Source organism: Eublepharis macularius, chromosome 8, assembly GCF_028583425.1.
Source record: "Eublepharis macularius isolate TG4126 chromosome 8, MPM_Emac_v1.0, whole genome shotgun sequence".
Taxonomy (NCBI): domain Eukaryota; kingdom Metazoa; phylum Chordata; class Lepidosauria; order Squamata; family Eublepharidae; genus Eublepharis; species Eublepharis macularius.
Genome location: NC_072797.1, coordinates 14,226,524 through 14,243,216, shown reverse-complemented (window position 1 = coordinate 14,243,216; position 16,693 = coordinate 14,226,524). Strand labels below are relative to the sequence as shown.

Genomic DNA, 16,693 nt, shown 5'->3' with positions numbered 1-16,693 from the left:
GCAGAGGCAGGCAATAGCAAACCACCTCTGTTAGTTTCTTGCCATGAAAACTCCAACAGGGGTCACCTTAAGTCAGTTATGACTTGATGGCACTCTCTCTCTCTTCCAAAAGATCAATCTGTGGCGACCACATAATCATCTCACCTCCCTGTTCTGTTAACTCAGGCAATCCAATCCAAATGGCAGTAATTGAGATTCTGTGTGATGTTGTATGAAGCTGTTAGCCCTGAGGGATTGCTTTTTAATGACAGGTTTTTTAATTTGAGGGAGCGTTGATGAGAAGGACAGAATTAGCACACCCAGATACCATAACTCAGACGCGAGGTGGTGAATCCTTCCCGGAGGAAACCTCAAGGGGAGAATTCAGTGATCTTAATTGGAGAAGCATACATGGCACAGTTTGTTACTTTGACAACTGTTTTACTTACCTTGGTTTACGCTAGGTTTTCCTGAGTAGCGGTATCCGCTTTGTGGCAGTTTTCAGCATTGCTTGATTTCTGCGCGATTTGTGTTAACCAGCCGGCACTCGGGCTAAAGTTCGAGGGCCGTGTGGTGTGCAGTTTGTAATCCCTTTTAACTATGTGTTGGCTGTGTGCTTACAGAGCATTGTGGTCCAGATTTGCATAGACTCAGCTGTCAGAAGGATGAATGGATGTCCTTTGGGCAGCGCTATATAGATGCATGGTGCATCGCCTGTCGGAAGAAACACAGTCGATCTGGCTCCATCTGTTATGCATGAAGGCGAGCCGGGGTAGCCCCAGAGCTTCTGATCTGTTCCTGCTGTAAGATCTCCTTACCTCATACTCCACAGCAGAGAAAAAAGAATTATCTTCTCTTTTGCTTGGAGACATGTGAGGCTTCTTGCCTAATGTGTAAACACACTTCTTCAGCCTGAATTCTCTTGCTGTTGGATGTTGTAGTCTTACAGATCTACTCTGCAGCCCAGCTCTCTGTAGTGTTACTGGAATGAGATTCCTTGCGAGTAAGAGAGGGGAATTAGCGGTAAGGAGTAAGGCTATGCAAGAGGAGTGACTAGCGAGATCTCCATCAACGTTTACAGGGTCCTCTCCCCAAGGAGACTGTCGAGACAGGTGTTCTTCAAGGCAAAGAGTAACTTTATTTAAAGGAAAAATACATGCACACAAAAAGTAATAAACTGTTGGCACAAACACACAGAGTCCTAGGAAATTAGCCAGAGGTTGGAATAGAGTGAAGGGGGGCATATTTACCTATCCAGGAGACTAGAGCAGTCCATGGACAAAGAGAGCTTCAAATGTCCTGTGTCTTCAGCCACGGAAGAGGGCTCAGAGAGGGAGACTGTGAGGGAACTACACTGGATGAATGTGTACAATTTGAGTGGGGCAAAGCTCTGGTTCTTATAGGGCAAATTGTGTCCTGACTGAGGAGCCCTCTTGGCCATTGAGACAAAAGGCCATAACCGTTAGTTCCTGAGAATGACAAAGGTTTTAGCACTTTTGATTGTTGCTACCAGGGTGCGACAAAAGGAAAAGATTGGGTTTTCCTGTTGTTGGAAAAGGAAGCAATGGATTCTTAATGTTCCTGGAGTTGGCGCCAGGAAGAAATTTATCAATGCTGATTGATGATCCATCGACTGGAGGATGGGTTGTAAATGAGGGGTGATTGGAATGTATGGGGGTGACCCATTGGAAACCTTGGTTGTCAACAACTGCATGTCCACAGCTTGGGGGAGGGAGGAACAATCACACCTGACCACTTTGCATTTGCAACTGTATTCTCATTCTCCCGGGCAAGACTCGGTAATTGCTTTGTCCATCTGGCTGGAATGTCTCTGATGCAGATCAAACTGAATTAATTCAAGGGCTCTGTGATTTTATATCACAGGCTGTATTAAAACATGGCAAGAGGCCAGGGTCGACTGCTTACAGTAGCTTGTCCATAGTAAGAGGGCCATCCACTACACCTGTGCGATGGTGTGGTGGCTAGAGCATTGGACAAGGAGTAGAGAAACCACATTCTTGCTGAGCTGTGAAGCTCACAGATAAACACAACAAGCGAATAAAGGAATGAGGGAGACAGTAGGAAAACGAAGACAGCAAAATGTCAACACTGGCGTGCCTTTAATTTTTCAGTATTTTGCTAACTCCATCCAAGAACCGGTAAGAGCTCTGAGCAGCAAATCGATAAAACTGTCGGAGAAAATGCTCGGTAATGCTCGTCAAAAGTACATGTATCAACACTTTTAATTTATGAAGTACCTTGCCGCTGTCATTTTGTTGGCTCTCAAAAACAAACATGTGAAGTAGATTGCTGCTGTTCCTATTTCACAGGTTGGAGCTTGAGATGAAGGGACTAGCAGGGCTTTTTTTCAGCTGGTCACCTGGCTGGTGGCCCCACCCCCTGACCTCCAGACAGACAGCTGGAACATGGAGGAATGGAGTTCCGGAACCTCTTGAAAATGGTCACCTGGCTGGTGGCCCCACCCCCTGATCTCCAGACAGACAGCTGGAACATGGAGGAATGGAGTTCCAGAACCTCTTGAAAATGGTCACATGGCTGGTGGCCCTGCTTCCCTGATCTCTGCCTGGAGATCAGGGGGCGGGGCCACCAGCCTGGTGATCATTTTCGCTGAGGGTGATTTAAACTTTTAAAACCTCCCCCCTTGTTCCAGCTGATCCAAAGTGACGTCATTGGCCCTGGGAGCATGTGTACACTTTGTGCGCACACATGTGGTACCAGGAGCACCACCTCCCACCAAGAGTGCCCCCTGTGCTGGCAACCCACTGAGTTCCACCACCTCTTTTCCCAGAAAAAAGCCCTGAGGACTAGTATGTTTATAGAGATTTTATGTATCATACAGTTTACTGTACATTATATTTGGTAACCAACCTGCCATTTACTAGGAATTGTTTTTCTCTAAATCCGTGCTTGACTCCCCCCACCCCCAATATGTAACTGTTTTTATTTATTTATAAGCATCTGCAAGATAAATATACTTCAAAGATAATGCACGTTTTTTGCAAAAGGAGTCTTTGTTTCTAATATTTTATTCCTTTTCATGCAGTCGATTGGCAATGCTAAAACAACAAGAAACGACAACAGTAGTCGCTTTGGGAAATATATTCAGATCGGCTTTGATAAAAGATATCATATCATCGGTGCCAACATGAGGACGTATCTGCTGGAGAAATCAAGAGTTGTATTCCAGGTTAATTTGATTTTTTGGTTCATTTGCTCCCCTCTCCCATTTTATTAAGGGCTGAGCTTGCTGCTGAAAACCGAAGCTCAGTGCCAAGTCCTACGAAATGTATATTATTATGTACCTTGTATACTTATGTCACAGCATTCCCCGTTTTGCAAGCATTAGCCAGTGATTCATTCAAAGTGTCGTGCTGGAGGAGATTTTTGCAGATACCATGGATGGCCAAAAGACAACTAAGAGCCAAGCTACAAGTGACGCCTTACACAGGTTGGACACTTGTCAGCTTCCCTCAAGTTTTGATGGGAAATGTAGGCATCCTGGTTTTACAGCTTGGCTCTCCATTACAGCTGCAAAACCAGGATGCCTACATTTCCCATCAAAACTTGAGGGAAGCTGACAAGTGTCCAACCTGTGTCAGGCGTCACTTGTAGCTTGGCTCTAAGTAGGCATTAGATCAAATCAAGCCTGAATTCTCCCTAGAAGCTAAAATGACAAAACTGAGGCTATTGTACTTTGGTCACATCATGAGAAGACAAGATTCTCTGGAAAAGTCAATAATGCTTGGAAAACTGGAAGGTAGTAGGAAAAGAGGAAGACCTAAAACGAGATGGCTTGACTCAATAAAAGAAGCCACGTCCTCCAGTTTGCAGGATCTGAGCAAGTCTGTTAAGGATAGGACATTTTGGAGGTCTGTTATTCATAGGGTCGCCATGGGTTGGACACGACATGACAGCATATAACACACATACGCACACACACGTACACAGCCAGTGATATTGGGGGAACGGGAAAAGGACATCACATCAAGACACAGGAGAAAGTAATTCTATTTAACATGGGTATTCAATACAGGACTGCTTGTTTGTGTTGCCAGTGCTGTAAAATGTCGTTTTGTCGTAAACTTTGCACATTGTAAGGTAGTGTGCACTCGCTGGTCCTCCCTTGGTAGTAATGAAGCCAGGGCATTGGGAGAACTCTCTATCTCTTTTGTTAAAGTTGATTTATTGATTGATTTATTACTATTGGATTGCTAAAGTGTATATATTTATTCACTTCATTTTGTAATTGGAACATAAAACAAACATGTAATAACTCAGCCCTGTAGCTAGGATTCATGTTAAAGAAAAACCAATTATAGACAGAAACACTTTTTTTTTTAAAGACTTCTGGCATTTTTTCCAGGTTTGGGAAGGGGATTCTCACATGTTTAAGAGGTCAAAAATCTGCTATTTGATTACCTACCTTTATGCTTTATGCTGGAAATTTGCTTTCTCTTAATATTTAAGATGTTGTATATTTTCATGTATTTCTAAAAGATTATATTAATTACTTGCCGGCTTGATAGTTTTCCATGTTGTATTGCCAGCTCTCTTCTTATACATCAGAAGTTTTGCAGTAGCTCAAGTTTAAAGCTTCAAAAACCCCTTGAGAATTCTTGGGTACTTATTAAAAACCTTTGATGTTTGGCATTGTAGACTGCAGGACTGAAAGTTTTGCCTTGATAGCAGTTACCATCACTCTCAAACATTGAACTGCAACTGTTTTTTAACTGTGGATATTTAAATAATTGGCACATCCCATATAAGACACTGCAGCTAAGAATTATAGCCAGAAAGACATTTTTTTGTGTGTGTTGGTTAAGATGAAAGCTGTTTTCCGAACGTGCTTGTAAAGTTTCTATTATTTTATATTTCCTTTGTCAGTGTCATGTTTTCCAACATGTTTGGTTCTCAGATATTCACTTTTTCATGCTTTTGGAAAATAACTTTGCAGCAGGGTATATACCAAGAGGCTGTACTCCATTAGATGGATATCAGCTCTATGGATTCTCTTGGGTCCACAGTTTGTATACACCCTGGTCCCTTAAGAGAAAACGGTTAGTAAACACTAAATTAGGCAAACTCATTTATTTACATTATTTATAGCCTGTCTTTTACATTGAGACTCAAGGCGGATTACACAGTGTGAGTTAGTGCCGTCAGTTTCAAAGACATGTCAATAAACAATGTGATCAGGTACATAAATGCAAATTTTGCAAAGATTTAAAACCAGCAGAAATCCAAAACAGAGTGGAAGAGATGCAGAAACAGAGTTTAAACAATTCTAAGCCTGGCATATTAACCAACATAGGAACTACCCAGAAGGATCATACTTAGAGCAACAAACAGTACATAACAGTAAAATCTATAGTAAGCCAAGCTCCACCTCCTATCTTAAGCCCCTCCCCCAATTCCTCCATAGGCAGCTTTGTGGCTTCTGATTGGGTAAGAGTGCTGATGCTGCCCTGAACTTCCTGTTACTGTCAGCTGGGGTCTCTCTTCCTTTCCCACCCCTGTATTGCCTTGCGCTTTTGAGACTCTCCGGTCAAGTAATGGGGAAGGGAGGGGCTGTGGCTCAGTGGCTGAGCATCTGCTCGGCATGCAGAAGGTCCCAGGTTCAATCTCCAGCATTGCCCATTAAAGGCATCAAATAGCAGGTCATTGGACAGACCTCTACCTGAGACCCTTTAGAATCGTTCCAAGTCTGAATATGGACCACTGGTCTGGTTAAGTAAAAGGTAAAAGGTAGATTCATGTGTTCATGTGGAGTATTAGCTGCTGTGCTCTGGGGGGGATGTTTTCCTTAGTTGCTTGGCCACAAATATTATTTTCTAGTGTGGCTGAAGCCACGCTTTACCAGATGTCTACTGAGACTATAATTTTCTATGGAGAGAAAATGACAATCTCCATTGTTCAGAAGGTATTAAGGTGCCATGTTTACCATATCATTCATTCATTCATTCATTCAACTTTTAGCTTGCCCTCCCCACAAGTGGGCTCAGGGTGGGTCACAAAGCCTGTCGAAGCCAGTTCAGATGTGGCTAAAAACCTTCGTCCTGCTGGTGTTCCTCGTCCAGGGAGGTTTTAATGGCTCAGCAACTTCTCACAAGAAATCCCAAGAGTGTTCTGGGATAGTGCAACCTCTAGAGGATTGTGGCTTGTCAGAAGCAGGTGTTTAAAATCTGCCCGCCATCAAACTTCGTAACCCTTAAATTCAAGCTAAAGATGCTTATCATGCCATGTGTCAGATTATCAAGTTAAAGAATACCCACCTCAAACCCAAACAGCATGTTAGAGAAGAAAATCCATTCTTAGCATCTCCTATGAAAGAAGGCTAAGGGCGCCTGGCCAGCGCTTGGGAAGAGGTTCCTCATCACGTCTTGCCAAAAGTGTAAGCCTGAATGGGTTGAGTAACTTGTAATACTTAAATCATTAGACAGGATCATTTGTTATTATTGTATTTGTTATTATTGTATTAGAGTTAAGTGTGTAGTTCTTGCCAGTCATAAAAGTGGTAAAACAAGACTCCGTCTTCCGACAAGATGGAGGTGTCTTCCTATACAGGAGACTCCTTAGGTATGAAGAACAATATGACAGTAAATGAAGCCAATGGACCCCACCCCCACCCCCCGCAAACAGCCCAACAAGAACTGAGCATGCTCTAGAAGGTATGGTACAGGTAGGGTTGCCAGCCTCCAGGTAGTGGCTGGAGATCTCCCAGAATTACAACTGGTCTCCAGGCCACAGAGATCAGTTCACCTGGAGAAAATGGCTACTTTGGGGGTGGACTCTATGGAATTATGCCATGCCAAGGTCCTTTCCCTCACCAAACCCCACTTTCTTCAGGTTTCACCCCCTAGATCTCCAGGAATTTCCCAACCTGGAGCTGGCAACCTTAGGTACAGGCCATGGCTCAGTGATAGAACTGAGCACATAGAAGGCCCTAGGTTGAGTCCCTGGCAATTTCCAGTTAAAAGGATCAACTTTTTAGGGATCCTTTTCAGCAGTTTAGGGAAAGACCCCTGCCTGAGATCCTGGTGAGAGAAAGTCAGAGTGGATAATGCTGAACATGCTAGACTAACAGTGAAATCCTAAACAGAGTTACTCCAGGCTAAGACCGACGATTTTAATAGGCTTAGACTGGAGTAACTCTGTTTAAGATTTCACTGTAAGGGTCTCATTTGATATAAGGCAGCTTCATGTATTTATGTGAGTATTAGAAGCAGTTAAAGAAAAAATTACAGGAGATGGAGTGTGGGATTAACCTGTTCAAGCCCTTGGAAATTTACGCAGGGGTATGTATTGCGGGAGAGTTTACAGAATGACTCCTCCCCTAGCAATTTTTCATGAGCCTGCAGTGTTCTTTCGAAAATGTCATGGTCAAATGCCAATTTCATAGGCAGCAAAACCCAGTTATAATTCACTGTGAGACCATGGGGTCAGAGTGGCATATAAATAAAAGGCATGTTTTTGCCCCAGTAGTTTTATAGTTGTTTTTTTGATGTTTTAATTGCTGTATTTTAACTATTTAATGTAAACTATGTTAAACGTTCTTTTGAGTGGAAATTCAAGATTTTTTCTAAAGTAAATATAGCAGCATTCTTATATACTAAAGTTTATGTGTGCAGGGAAAAAAATCACGTTATAAATGAAACTCTCAAAAAAAAAAGTTAATTCTGATCAGCATGGATTATGTTGAGACCAGGGTAGTTGAGAACTGAAGGTGGAGAAAGGGCAGCCCAATGGAGCAGTTGGCCCACTGAAGTGTCCTGGAGTTTACATTATGTTGGAAGAGAATATTTGGGCTGGAGAGGTTAGGTTTCTCAGTTGTTTAACCCCCCCCCCCCCCACAGTGCCTCATGGGTCTAAAACCTGATTTATTCTGATGTATAAGCTCACATTCCATCAAGGTATCTTATAGTGATATGTGAAATATATTGATTCTGCAATTCTGTTCAGAGTCCATGAATAGGCCGTGCTCTTAGCCCTTAAGGAGTAGCTGAAGCCATGGTTATTTTATGCCTCTCTTGAAGCTGTCCTTTGAAGTGACTATCAGATTTAAATGACAGTAAACCCAGGTCAGAATTCCAGTTCAACTATAGATTCATCTGCATCCTCGGAGATTCCCACTGTTAACACAGTTCTTTAACTGTTCAGTGGGAATACCTTACACTGGTTTCCAACAACAGTGGTTTGAGACATTTCTTTCAAAAATGGTAAATTACAGATCTGCCTCCTCTTTACTCTCTGCTTGTAAAAAATGGTTTTAAAAAACTGACTTGTAGCCTGCATAAAGAAAGTGCAACTGATCTTTGGATGGCGGGTAGGTTGATGTCTGAGGCTCAGAGCCAAGCTACAAGTGACTTTTTTCACGTGGAGAACACTTGATTGGTTTCGCAAGTTTTCCTGGGAACTGAAGTTCCAGTGTCCTTCCCTTCTCTGTTAGAATCGCTGCCCAAAGAGCCAGAGAAAGCCAGCGGCAGCAGCAGTTTTGCAAATCGTTCCTCCAGCCTACTGGACAAGAGGGCTCTCAATGATTGTTTGGGGGCGTGCAGCTGCTACTTTCTGCCTGGGCGTCTTGCTCCTGGGGAGCTGCTCTGGAGAAAGCCACCGTGTCAGTGAAGCTCCAGCCCAGGCAGAAAGTAGCAGCTGCGCCCCCCCACAAACGATCGTTGAGAGCCCTCTTGTCCAGCAGGCTTATGACTGGAGGAACGATTTGCAAATGCTGTTGCTGCCGCCGGCTTTCTCTGGCTCTTCAGGCAGCGATTCTAACATAGAGGGGAAGGACACTCAGACTTCAGTTCCCAGGAAAACTTGCGAAAACAATCAAGTGTTCTCCACGTGAAACAAGTCACTTGTAGCTTGGCTCTCAGACAGATCTTCAGAAGAGGGCAAGGGGTGCTCCTAACTGATACTTAATGCCAGCCATTATCACTAAAGCAGAGGCTGTTTTACTTCTCAGGCAGAAGATGAGCGGAACTATCACATCTTCTATCAACTCTGTGCCTCTTCTGGGCTTCCCGAATTTAAAGATCTCTCACTGAGTGAGTATGCCGGCCGTGTATATTTAAATTCTCGGGCAGAAGCCATATTCCTCTGTTACCGCCAAAATAACAAGGGCCTCACCTTAAAGACCAACGACTCATGAAATCATGACATGTGCTTTTTTTGTGAGCCAGAACCAGGTTTGTTGGATGCATGGTTACACATTCAGTTGACAGAGAGTTTTATTACCAAAGCAACAACCAAAAATGGGGTGGGGAGGGTTATTACAGAGAGAGGTCAAAAGGCCCAATTTCTCATGCCAGGGCGTGCTACATTATATTGCAAGGCACAAATGAAAAGAAAATACATGCTACACTCCAAGAACCAGAGGAGTTAGCCGTGTTAGTTTGTAGTCGCAAAATAGTAAAGAGTCCAGTAGCACCTTTAAGACTAACCAACTTTAGTGTAGCATAAGCTTTCGAGAACCACAGCTCTCTTTGTCAGATGCATGCATGCTACAATAAAATTGGTTAGTCTTAAAGGTGCTACTGGACTCTTTAGTCCACTCCAAATGGCCCAACTGTTGATGAATTAGCAAAGAAAGACGAATCACAAGTCTGTTTTGAGTCCATGTCTGAGATTATCAAATCCAAGCTGCTAAACTGGAATTCTAATGCAGATTTTATAGTCTCAGGCTTGGACCCAATGAGGACTCGGGATAGTTAATACACCACAGAAGCAGTTGTTACTACTTACAGGTTGGTGTCTGTTATTCAGCCGGTTCAGCAGTTGGGTTCCACCAGATTCTCTTATTGTTGGCTGGCATATTCAGTCTGCCCACTGGAAAAGAAAAGCCACATTACCTGTTGCTTGTTTTGCTACCCACAAGAATTAATATAATGCAGATTCTAAGAGACTGAGCTGTGAACCACCAGGTACCCCCGTTCAAATCTCATCTGAGCCATGAATTCAGAAGGTAGCCTTAGGTGAATATCTGGCTGTCGGCCTTTGGACCATCCTACAGACAAGGACCATTGTAGTCCAAACGAGGGGATATGTGTAGAGTTTTCTGACTCTCTGCTTCTTAACTGTAAAGCAACTGTGAGAAGATGCGGATTTCATTGGGGATGCTTGTATCATAGAGAGAGCGGTACGTGAATGGAGTGTGTGAGAGAGACAGAGGAAATGGTGTGAATTGGTATGTGTACTTGGGACACCCTGTCCCAAAAAGGATTTTGTTGTTGTTGTTAATGGAAACAAGAAAAATTGTGGATTCCCCCCCCCCCGGATATTTGTAGCGTCAATGTCTTCTATATATATAAAGACAAGTGTCCTGACTGACTCATCAATGTCCAGCCCAAACTCCTGGACCTAGAAAGATGAAACTTGAGAAGAACATTCCTTTCATGATGTAAACACCCACTATGAAGGGATTTTAAGAAATTCGCCCCCTCAGGGGGTAAAAAGGGGTCAAATGTGTGTTCCTACAGCTTTCCTGTGTGGCTGGCAGGCTGCTGCCTGCTTGTGCCCCCGTCCACTGCCGCTCAGCCACTCTTCCCTGATTGGGTCAGCCTTTCAAGGTCATTTGTATATGTGGGCTGATTGGGGCTCACAACGTTCCACACCTCATCCCCCCCCTCGAGACGGAACACAGAGGTCATTTGCATATGTGGCCTGATTGGTCCTCAATCCCCACCTTTTAAACTGTCTGCAGTTGCTATTGGGAGTCATTGAATGTGTCCTGAGGTAAAATGCACCTCCCAGTCTTCCCCTCAAAGTTCACTTGGGTTGCCAATGTCCCTGTAGGAAGCGAGAGTATCACGGTAATATACAGGAAAAAAGCAAACAGGCCATGAAATCTAACTAATAAATGTTTCTATTGTAAATCAATCAAATTTAAAGCAACAGTCCAGTCAACTTAAACAAAAGGAACAATATATACAGACATACAAGGTGGGTGATTACAAAGGGCAAAGCATCATATAAAGTAATTCAAATATACTTCAACAAGAATTCCTGTGCAATATTAAAGTGCTATGTGCCTAGAATTGACCAGAGGTCTATACTGTAATCACCAAAGTCCCAATAAGTTTATGGTATAACAATGCAAGAAGGTCTTCAGTGCAATAAATTCCTTTAAAGAAATGGTGTATATGGTCTCATATGATGACAATGAGAAGCGGCAGAGAAGAATAGATGCACAACTGCGACGGGAAGCCAGCAATCTGCCCGTTTCATCTCTTCATCCTGGCAGTCACAGTCCAAGCCTAAGAGGTCCACAATATAATTAGTTTTATACATATATGACAATAATTAACAATATTAGTTGCAATTATACTCACATATACACTTCCACTAGTCACTCAATATTCTTGTCTTTAGCATCTGCCTTCCATTTTGGTGCATGTGAAGTGCAAGACCTTAATTGCAGTATATCAAGGGACTGGGAGAAAAACCCAAAGCACAAAGCACCAGAGGACTGAATATAGATCTTGACTTTACTCCTTATTTGTGAGTATTAACAGTTCTGGCCCTTTAATTACTATCTGAATGTGCTTTGGGTTCCTTTAGTTTAAGTTGACTGGAATATTGCTTTAAATTTGATTGATTTACAATAGAAACATTTATTAGTTAGATTTCACGGCCTGTTTGCTTTTTTCCAATCTCCCTGTAGGGCCTGGCTTTCCTATGTGGCTGGCAGGCTCCTGCCTGCTTGCACCCCCCTCTCTCTGATTGGTCAGCTGTGGAACTCTTACGTTCTGAGATAAAAATCAGGTAAAGGAAATGGCAGAAAGTGGAAGAAAGACAGCACAAAACTCCTAGGGATAACACGCTTCGCTTTATTCAAACATGTTGTGAAGCTCGAGTACTATGCTATTATACTACAAAACCAACTCAACCCCCCCACTGCCCCGCCAAACCAAATAATGTTACATACCCATAAATATTGTAACTGGATTTAAAGTACTTAAACGCCGCAATGAAGCATGGTTATCAAGCTAGTCTGTGTATATAAGTCTTCAGTGTTGATTCCTTCATGCGTATTTGTCCCTTGAGAAGTGAAGCACGGAATGGTGTGACTTCCATGAGCAGAGGGCCCAGAGCATACCGAGCACAAAAGGGAGTTTTAATTTAATTTCAGAAAAGATGTTTTCAGACGACATTGGTTCAGGCGTTTATTTGCAAATGATCACGTGGTGTACGTGCATGTGTGAACTGGTCCTAGAGCTTGCATGCATGAGAGAGGATGTGTGTATAGAGATGTGTTTTGCCATGGTTCTGTGCCCTCGATGCTCCTTTTACCAGCAGTTCCCTGTCTCCCCTGCCCACACACACATGCACGCACACACAGAGAGTTGTCATGCAATGCATCACAGTGAATGTTAAAATTCTTATTCGCCTGAGTGATGACATTTGATGACAAGAAGATAAAATTGAAAGTTATGAAGCAAAGGACTTAGTCGGGAAAAGTTCACTAGATGCATAGGTATTCAGGCAGAACCATTGGACTAATCATGAAAAGCTTGTTATATGTATGTATGCTCTATGTATAATCAGGTAGAAAATACACATTTTGTGCAGTGCAACAATGACTTAAGCACAGCTGCTCCAGTCCATGCCCATTGAAATCAATGGGCTTAGACTGGAGTAACTCTGTTTAGGATTGCACCATCCTCATAAGCCAACTTTGGAAAAATTCAGGGCTGATTACGGCAGAAATATTTTGGAACGAACTAAATGAAACTCTGGCTGTTTGACTGGCGCTCAACGTCAAAAGAAAAACATTCTCCTTGCCCAGCACAAGATGTTTAATTTTTCAGCATACTACATCTTGAAGCTTCCGAACAGGCAGATGCAAGCCCCCATGCTGTCTGAAGTGACATATAGCCATACCTCCCCTGAAGTAAATTTTCCTGAGAGGAGGCATGGTGTGGTGCCATTTATAGCCTCAAAAGGAGACAAGGTGCCAGATTGCTTTCCAGACTGGCACACGTCTGAAAGGACCTTGAAAGAAAGTTAGTCGCTCTTTAGCGAGGCACTAATGTTCTCATGAAGAAATCCAGATGTGGAGTTTTCATCAGGCTCTATACCTGAGCTGAGATGCCATCTGCTACCGCTGTTCACAGTATTTTCTGGGATGCAGCATGCGGGGAAAAAAGGATGTGTGGCGTTGGCTGCCAAGTAAAATGCGTAAAAAGCATGCACAGGTAAATACAAATTGGATGCCGATATTCTTTTTGTTTTTACTAACGTGCCTTCTGCCTTCTCCACTTCCTCCCTCTCAGCATGCGCGGAAGACTTTTTCTACACAGCCCAAGGAGGAGACACCTCTATTGATGGAGTGGATGACGCCAGTGATTTTGAGAAAACCAGGCAGGCTTTCACCCTGCTCGGTAAGAGATGGTTTTAAAGATTTCTTGGACAACTTCCCAGTAGAACATTTGGATAATACCGCTGGCATTCGCAAAAGGTTTGAATAACGCCACGGAAGCGTTAATGTGCAATAGCATGACCCCTGGAGGTGTGATTTTTTTTCTTTAAGCTTAACTGGTTTTACCTTGCTTTTGCGGTTAGCTGTTTTCAGAACATGGCTCTGGTTGTATTTATCGATTTTCGTATTAGACCTACAGTTAAGCTAACCAGTTAAAAAGCTTTTTGAGCAATTAAACGCACCCCTGATGAATTGAGCAGAAGTGGGGGTGGGGTTGTTTGTTTTTAAATGGATTTATTTTGAGTGTGAACGTCAGGCAGTATCTTAGAAGAAACATTCCCTCTTTCTCAAGGAGGGGGTGCCTCTTTTAAACTGGCTCTTGCTGCAGCGGGGGTGGGCATTGTCTGAAGCTGTGTCCTTTTCCACCCTCCAGGTTGTTTGTTCACAAGTAGCAACCAATTACAAGCCACAAGGAATCCCACAGAATAAAAGTTGGCCTCTTCCTGTGGCTTGCTTTAGATAAAATCAAAAAGAGTCCAGTAGCACCTTTAAGACTAACCAATTTTATTATAGCATAAGCTTTCGAGAATCAAGTTCTCTTCATCAGATGCCTGATCAAAACTGGGCAGATACAGAAGAGGAGGGGGAAAGAGAGAGAAGGGGGCATAAATCACAAGAAGACAGAATGCAATTAGCATAGAGGCAATCAAAACATTCCTTTGCTTGGAAATGTAAACATCTCCTTTTGGTGTGCAGTCAGTTTGTAGCAGTGAAGGTATCCAATTCCTATGTAGTATAAGCCTTCGGTAACCACAGCTCTCCCTGCCAGTTGCTCTGACAAAGAGAACTGTGGTCCCCGAAAGCCCACACCAGGCGTCACTGGGCTCCCCCAGATCACGCCTCTTTAGATAGATACCTTTGCTTTAGATAGAGTACCTTTACATCTTCAGTGCAGCTTATTCTATGCAGCTGTCATACGGTTCTGCTTCTAGACCTCATGAATACACGGTGATTTTGTATCTTCTGCTTTGGCTGTGAGAGAGGTCACAGGGAGCAAAAAAAAGAGTCCTTTTTGTGTTTGAGCTCATAGAAATGATGTCTGTATGCCTGATTCACAGAGCAGTTTGAAGTGCATGGATTTAGTAGGGTCTAACTTTGCTTAGATTGCACTGCCGGTCTGTTAATTCCATCGGCAGGGGCAGTATTGCAGGCGGTGATCCCGTCATCTCTTATGCTGGTGGGTGCTGCTAATTAATAACAATAAAGTGCCGTCAAGTCTCAACCAACTTACGGCAACCCCGCATGGGGTTTTCAAGACAAGAGATGATCGGAAGTGCCATTGCCTTCCTCTGCATAGCGACCCTGGTCTTCCTTCATGGTCTCCCGTTCAAGTAACTGTGGCCTCCTCTGTTCGTCTCCCAAGCTCTGATGAGCATAGACTAGTCGGGGCAGTTCAGGTTGCTGCTCGATGAGTGTTTGGGATAGTGACCTTCAAATTATGGAACCGAATGCTTGCTCTGATTCCCCACATTCATGAGTCTGGACCCCTTTCAACGTGGCTCTAAAAATCCCTCCATTTGCACATGCTCAGTTTGTGATTGCTACCTGTGGGATCACCCTGGATGCTGGCTCTTGAAGTGGCTGATTTTAATTCTGCTTTTTAATATTCTGCTTTAAGCATTGGAGAATCTTTGTTATTCAGAAACAAGTCATAATCTGTCCAGTTAAATTTAAACAAAATGATGCAATAATGAATAGTTAGAATCAGTGGCAATCCCTTGCAAGTTGGTATGGAACTTTTATGGAACCTTGTGGGTGTAAAGGCGAAATAGTTTTGCAGGAGAGGTCTTGGGGCATGCCAGTTACCCAAAGCATGAGAGATGGACCATAAAAATGATCAGAATTTATACATGGAACTGAGTGCATTAAGCTTAAAAAATGCTGTAAGGAAAACTTAATGCTGTATCAGGTGAATCGGGCAAATCATATATCAGCTCTATTGATTTTGCCTAATTTTGCAGTTTATACTGTTTTGCAGCATTCTAATCATGAGTGGGGCAAAGAGGAACTAACCCCCCCCCCCCCAACCACTGACAGAGTTGTATGGGCACTACACTCCATCTTTCCAGTTTCTCTTCATAGCACTAAGGGCTTATAAACCTGCCTTTTGGGGTTTTTAAGAAAAAGCTCAGAGTAGGAGCAGAATTCAGCCCCTGTGGCTGGTTTGCAAATGTGTACAAGCAACTCTCATTCTATTCATTTGGTGAAAATTCGGTATCGATTGTTTCTTTCAGGAGTGAAGGAATCCCATCAGATGGCCATTTTTAAGATACTGGCTGCCATCTTACACCTCGGCAACGTGGACGTTCAACCAGAACGTGATGGAGAGTCCTGCACGATACTGGTAATGCCTTAGGAGGCGGGTTGCCAACTCCAGGTTGGGAAATTCGTGGTGATTTGGGGGCAGCGACTGGGGAGGGAGATCATTGTCATAGACCTAACAAAAGTGATCCATGTAATGGTCACATCCAAACTGGACTACTGTAACTCGCTCTGCGCAGGGTTTCCCTTAGGTTTGACCTGGAAATTACAATGGGTCCAGAATGCTGCTGCGCGCATCCTTACCAATGTCCCATATAGGATGCATATTACTCCCATCTTGCAGCAGCTACACTGGCTCCTCGTGGAGTTCCAGATTAAATTCAAGGTGTTGGTTTTGACCTTTAAAGCCCTTAGCGGACAGGGACCGGCATACCTATGGGACCGTCTCTCACCACTAGCCAAAAAACATCTATTGGTGGTCCCAGGCCCCAGGGAGGCCAGACTGGCCTCATCCAGAGCCAGGGCCTTCTCGGTCCTGGCTCCAACCTGGTGGAACTCTCTATCAGAGGATACGCAGGCCCGCCAGGATCTCTTATCATTCCTGTGGACCTGCAAGACTGAGATGTTCCACCAGGCATATGGTTGAGGCCGGATGAGCAGTCATCTAGAAAGCTTCTCCACTAGTCTCCTGGCAGTGGGGCCATGTGATTATCTATCCCACCATATGGGTTACAGTTTGATCAAAAAGGCCTGTTCGCCCTCTTTTTGCCCATCCCTTGGTGTTTTACTGGCAAGGGTGGGTTGCAGGCCCGCTGTCTGGGAGTGGTGTTATAGGAATTTTGTTGTTTTATTGATGTTTGAAATATAAATTATGTTTTATTGTTGTAACCCACCCTGAGCCTGCTTGCAGGGAGGAAGGGATAGAAGTCCAATAAATAAATAAATAGAGTCCAC

The 16,693-nt window shown here is 43.5% G+C and overlaps 1 protein-coding gene across 2 annotated transcripts in view; it reads left to right on the top strand.

Moving 5' to 3' along the window:
- Positions 1 to 16,693, top strand: part of MYO5B (myosin VB) — a 374,307-nt gene that overhangs the window by 195,362 nt on the left and 162,252 nt on the right. For both annotated transcript variants that reach the window (XM_054986803.1, XM_054986802.1), the window contains exons 6-9: positions 3,044 to 3,187; positions 8,963 to 9,044; positions 13,272 to 13,379; positions 15,712 to 15,821. In XM_054986803.1, coding sequence (XP_054842778.1) covers positions 3,044 to 3,187; positions 8,963 to 9,044; positions 13,272 to 13,379; positions 15,712 to 15,821 — 444 coding nt within the window. The remainder of the gene's footprint in view (positions 1 to 3,043; positions 3,188 to 8,962; positions 9,045 to 13,271; positions 13,380 to 15,711; positions 15,822 to 16,693) is intronic.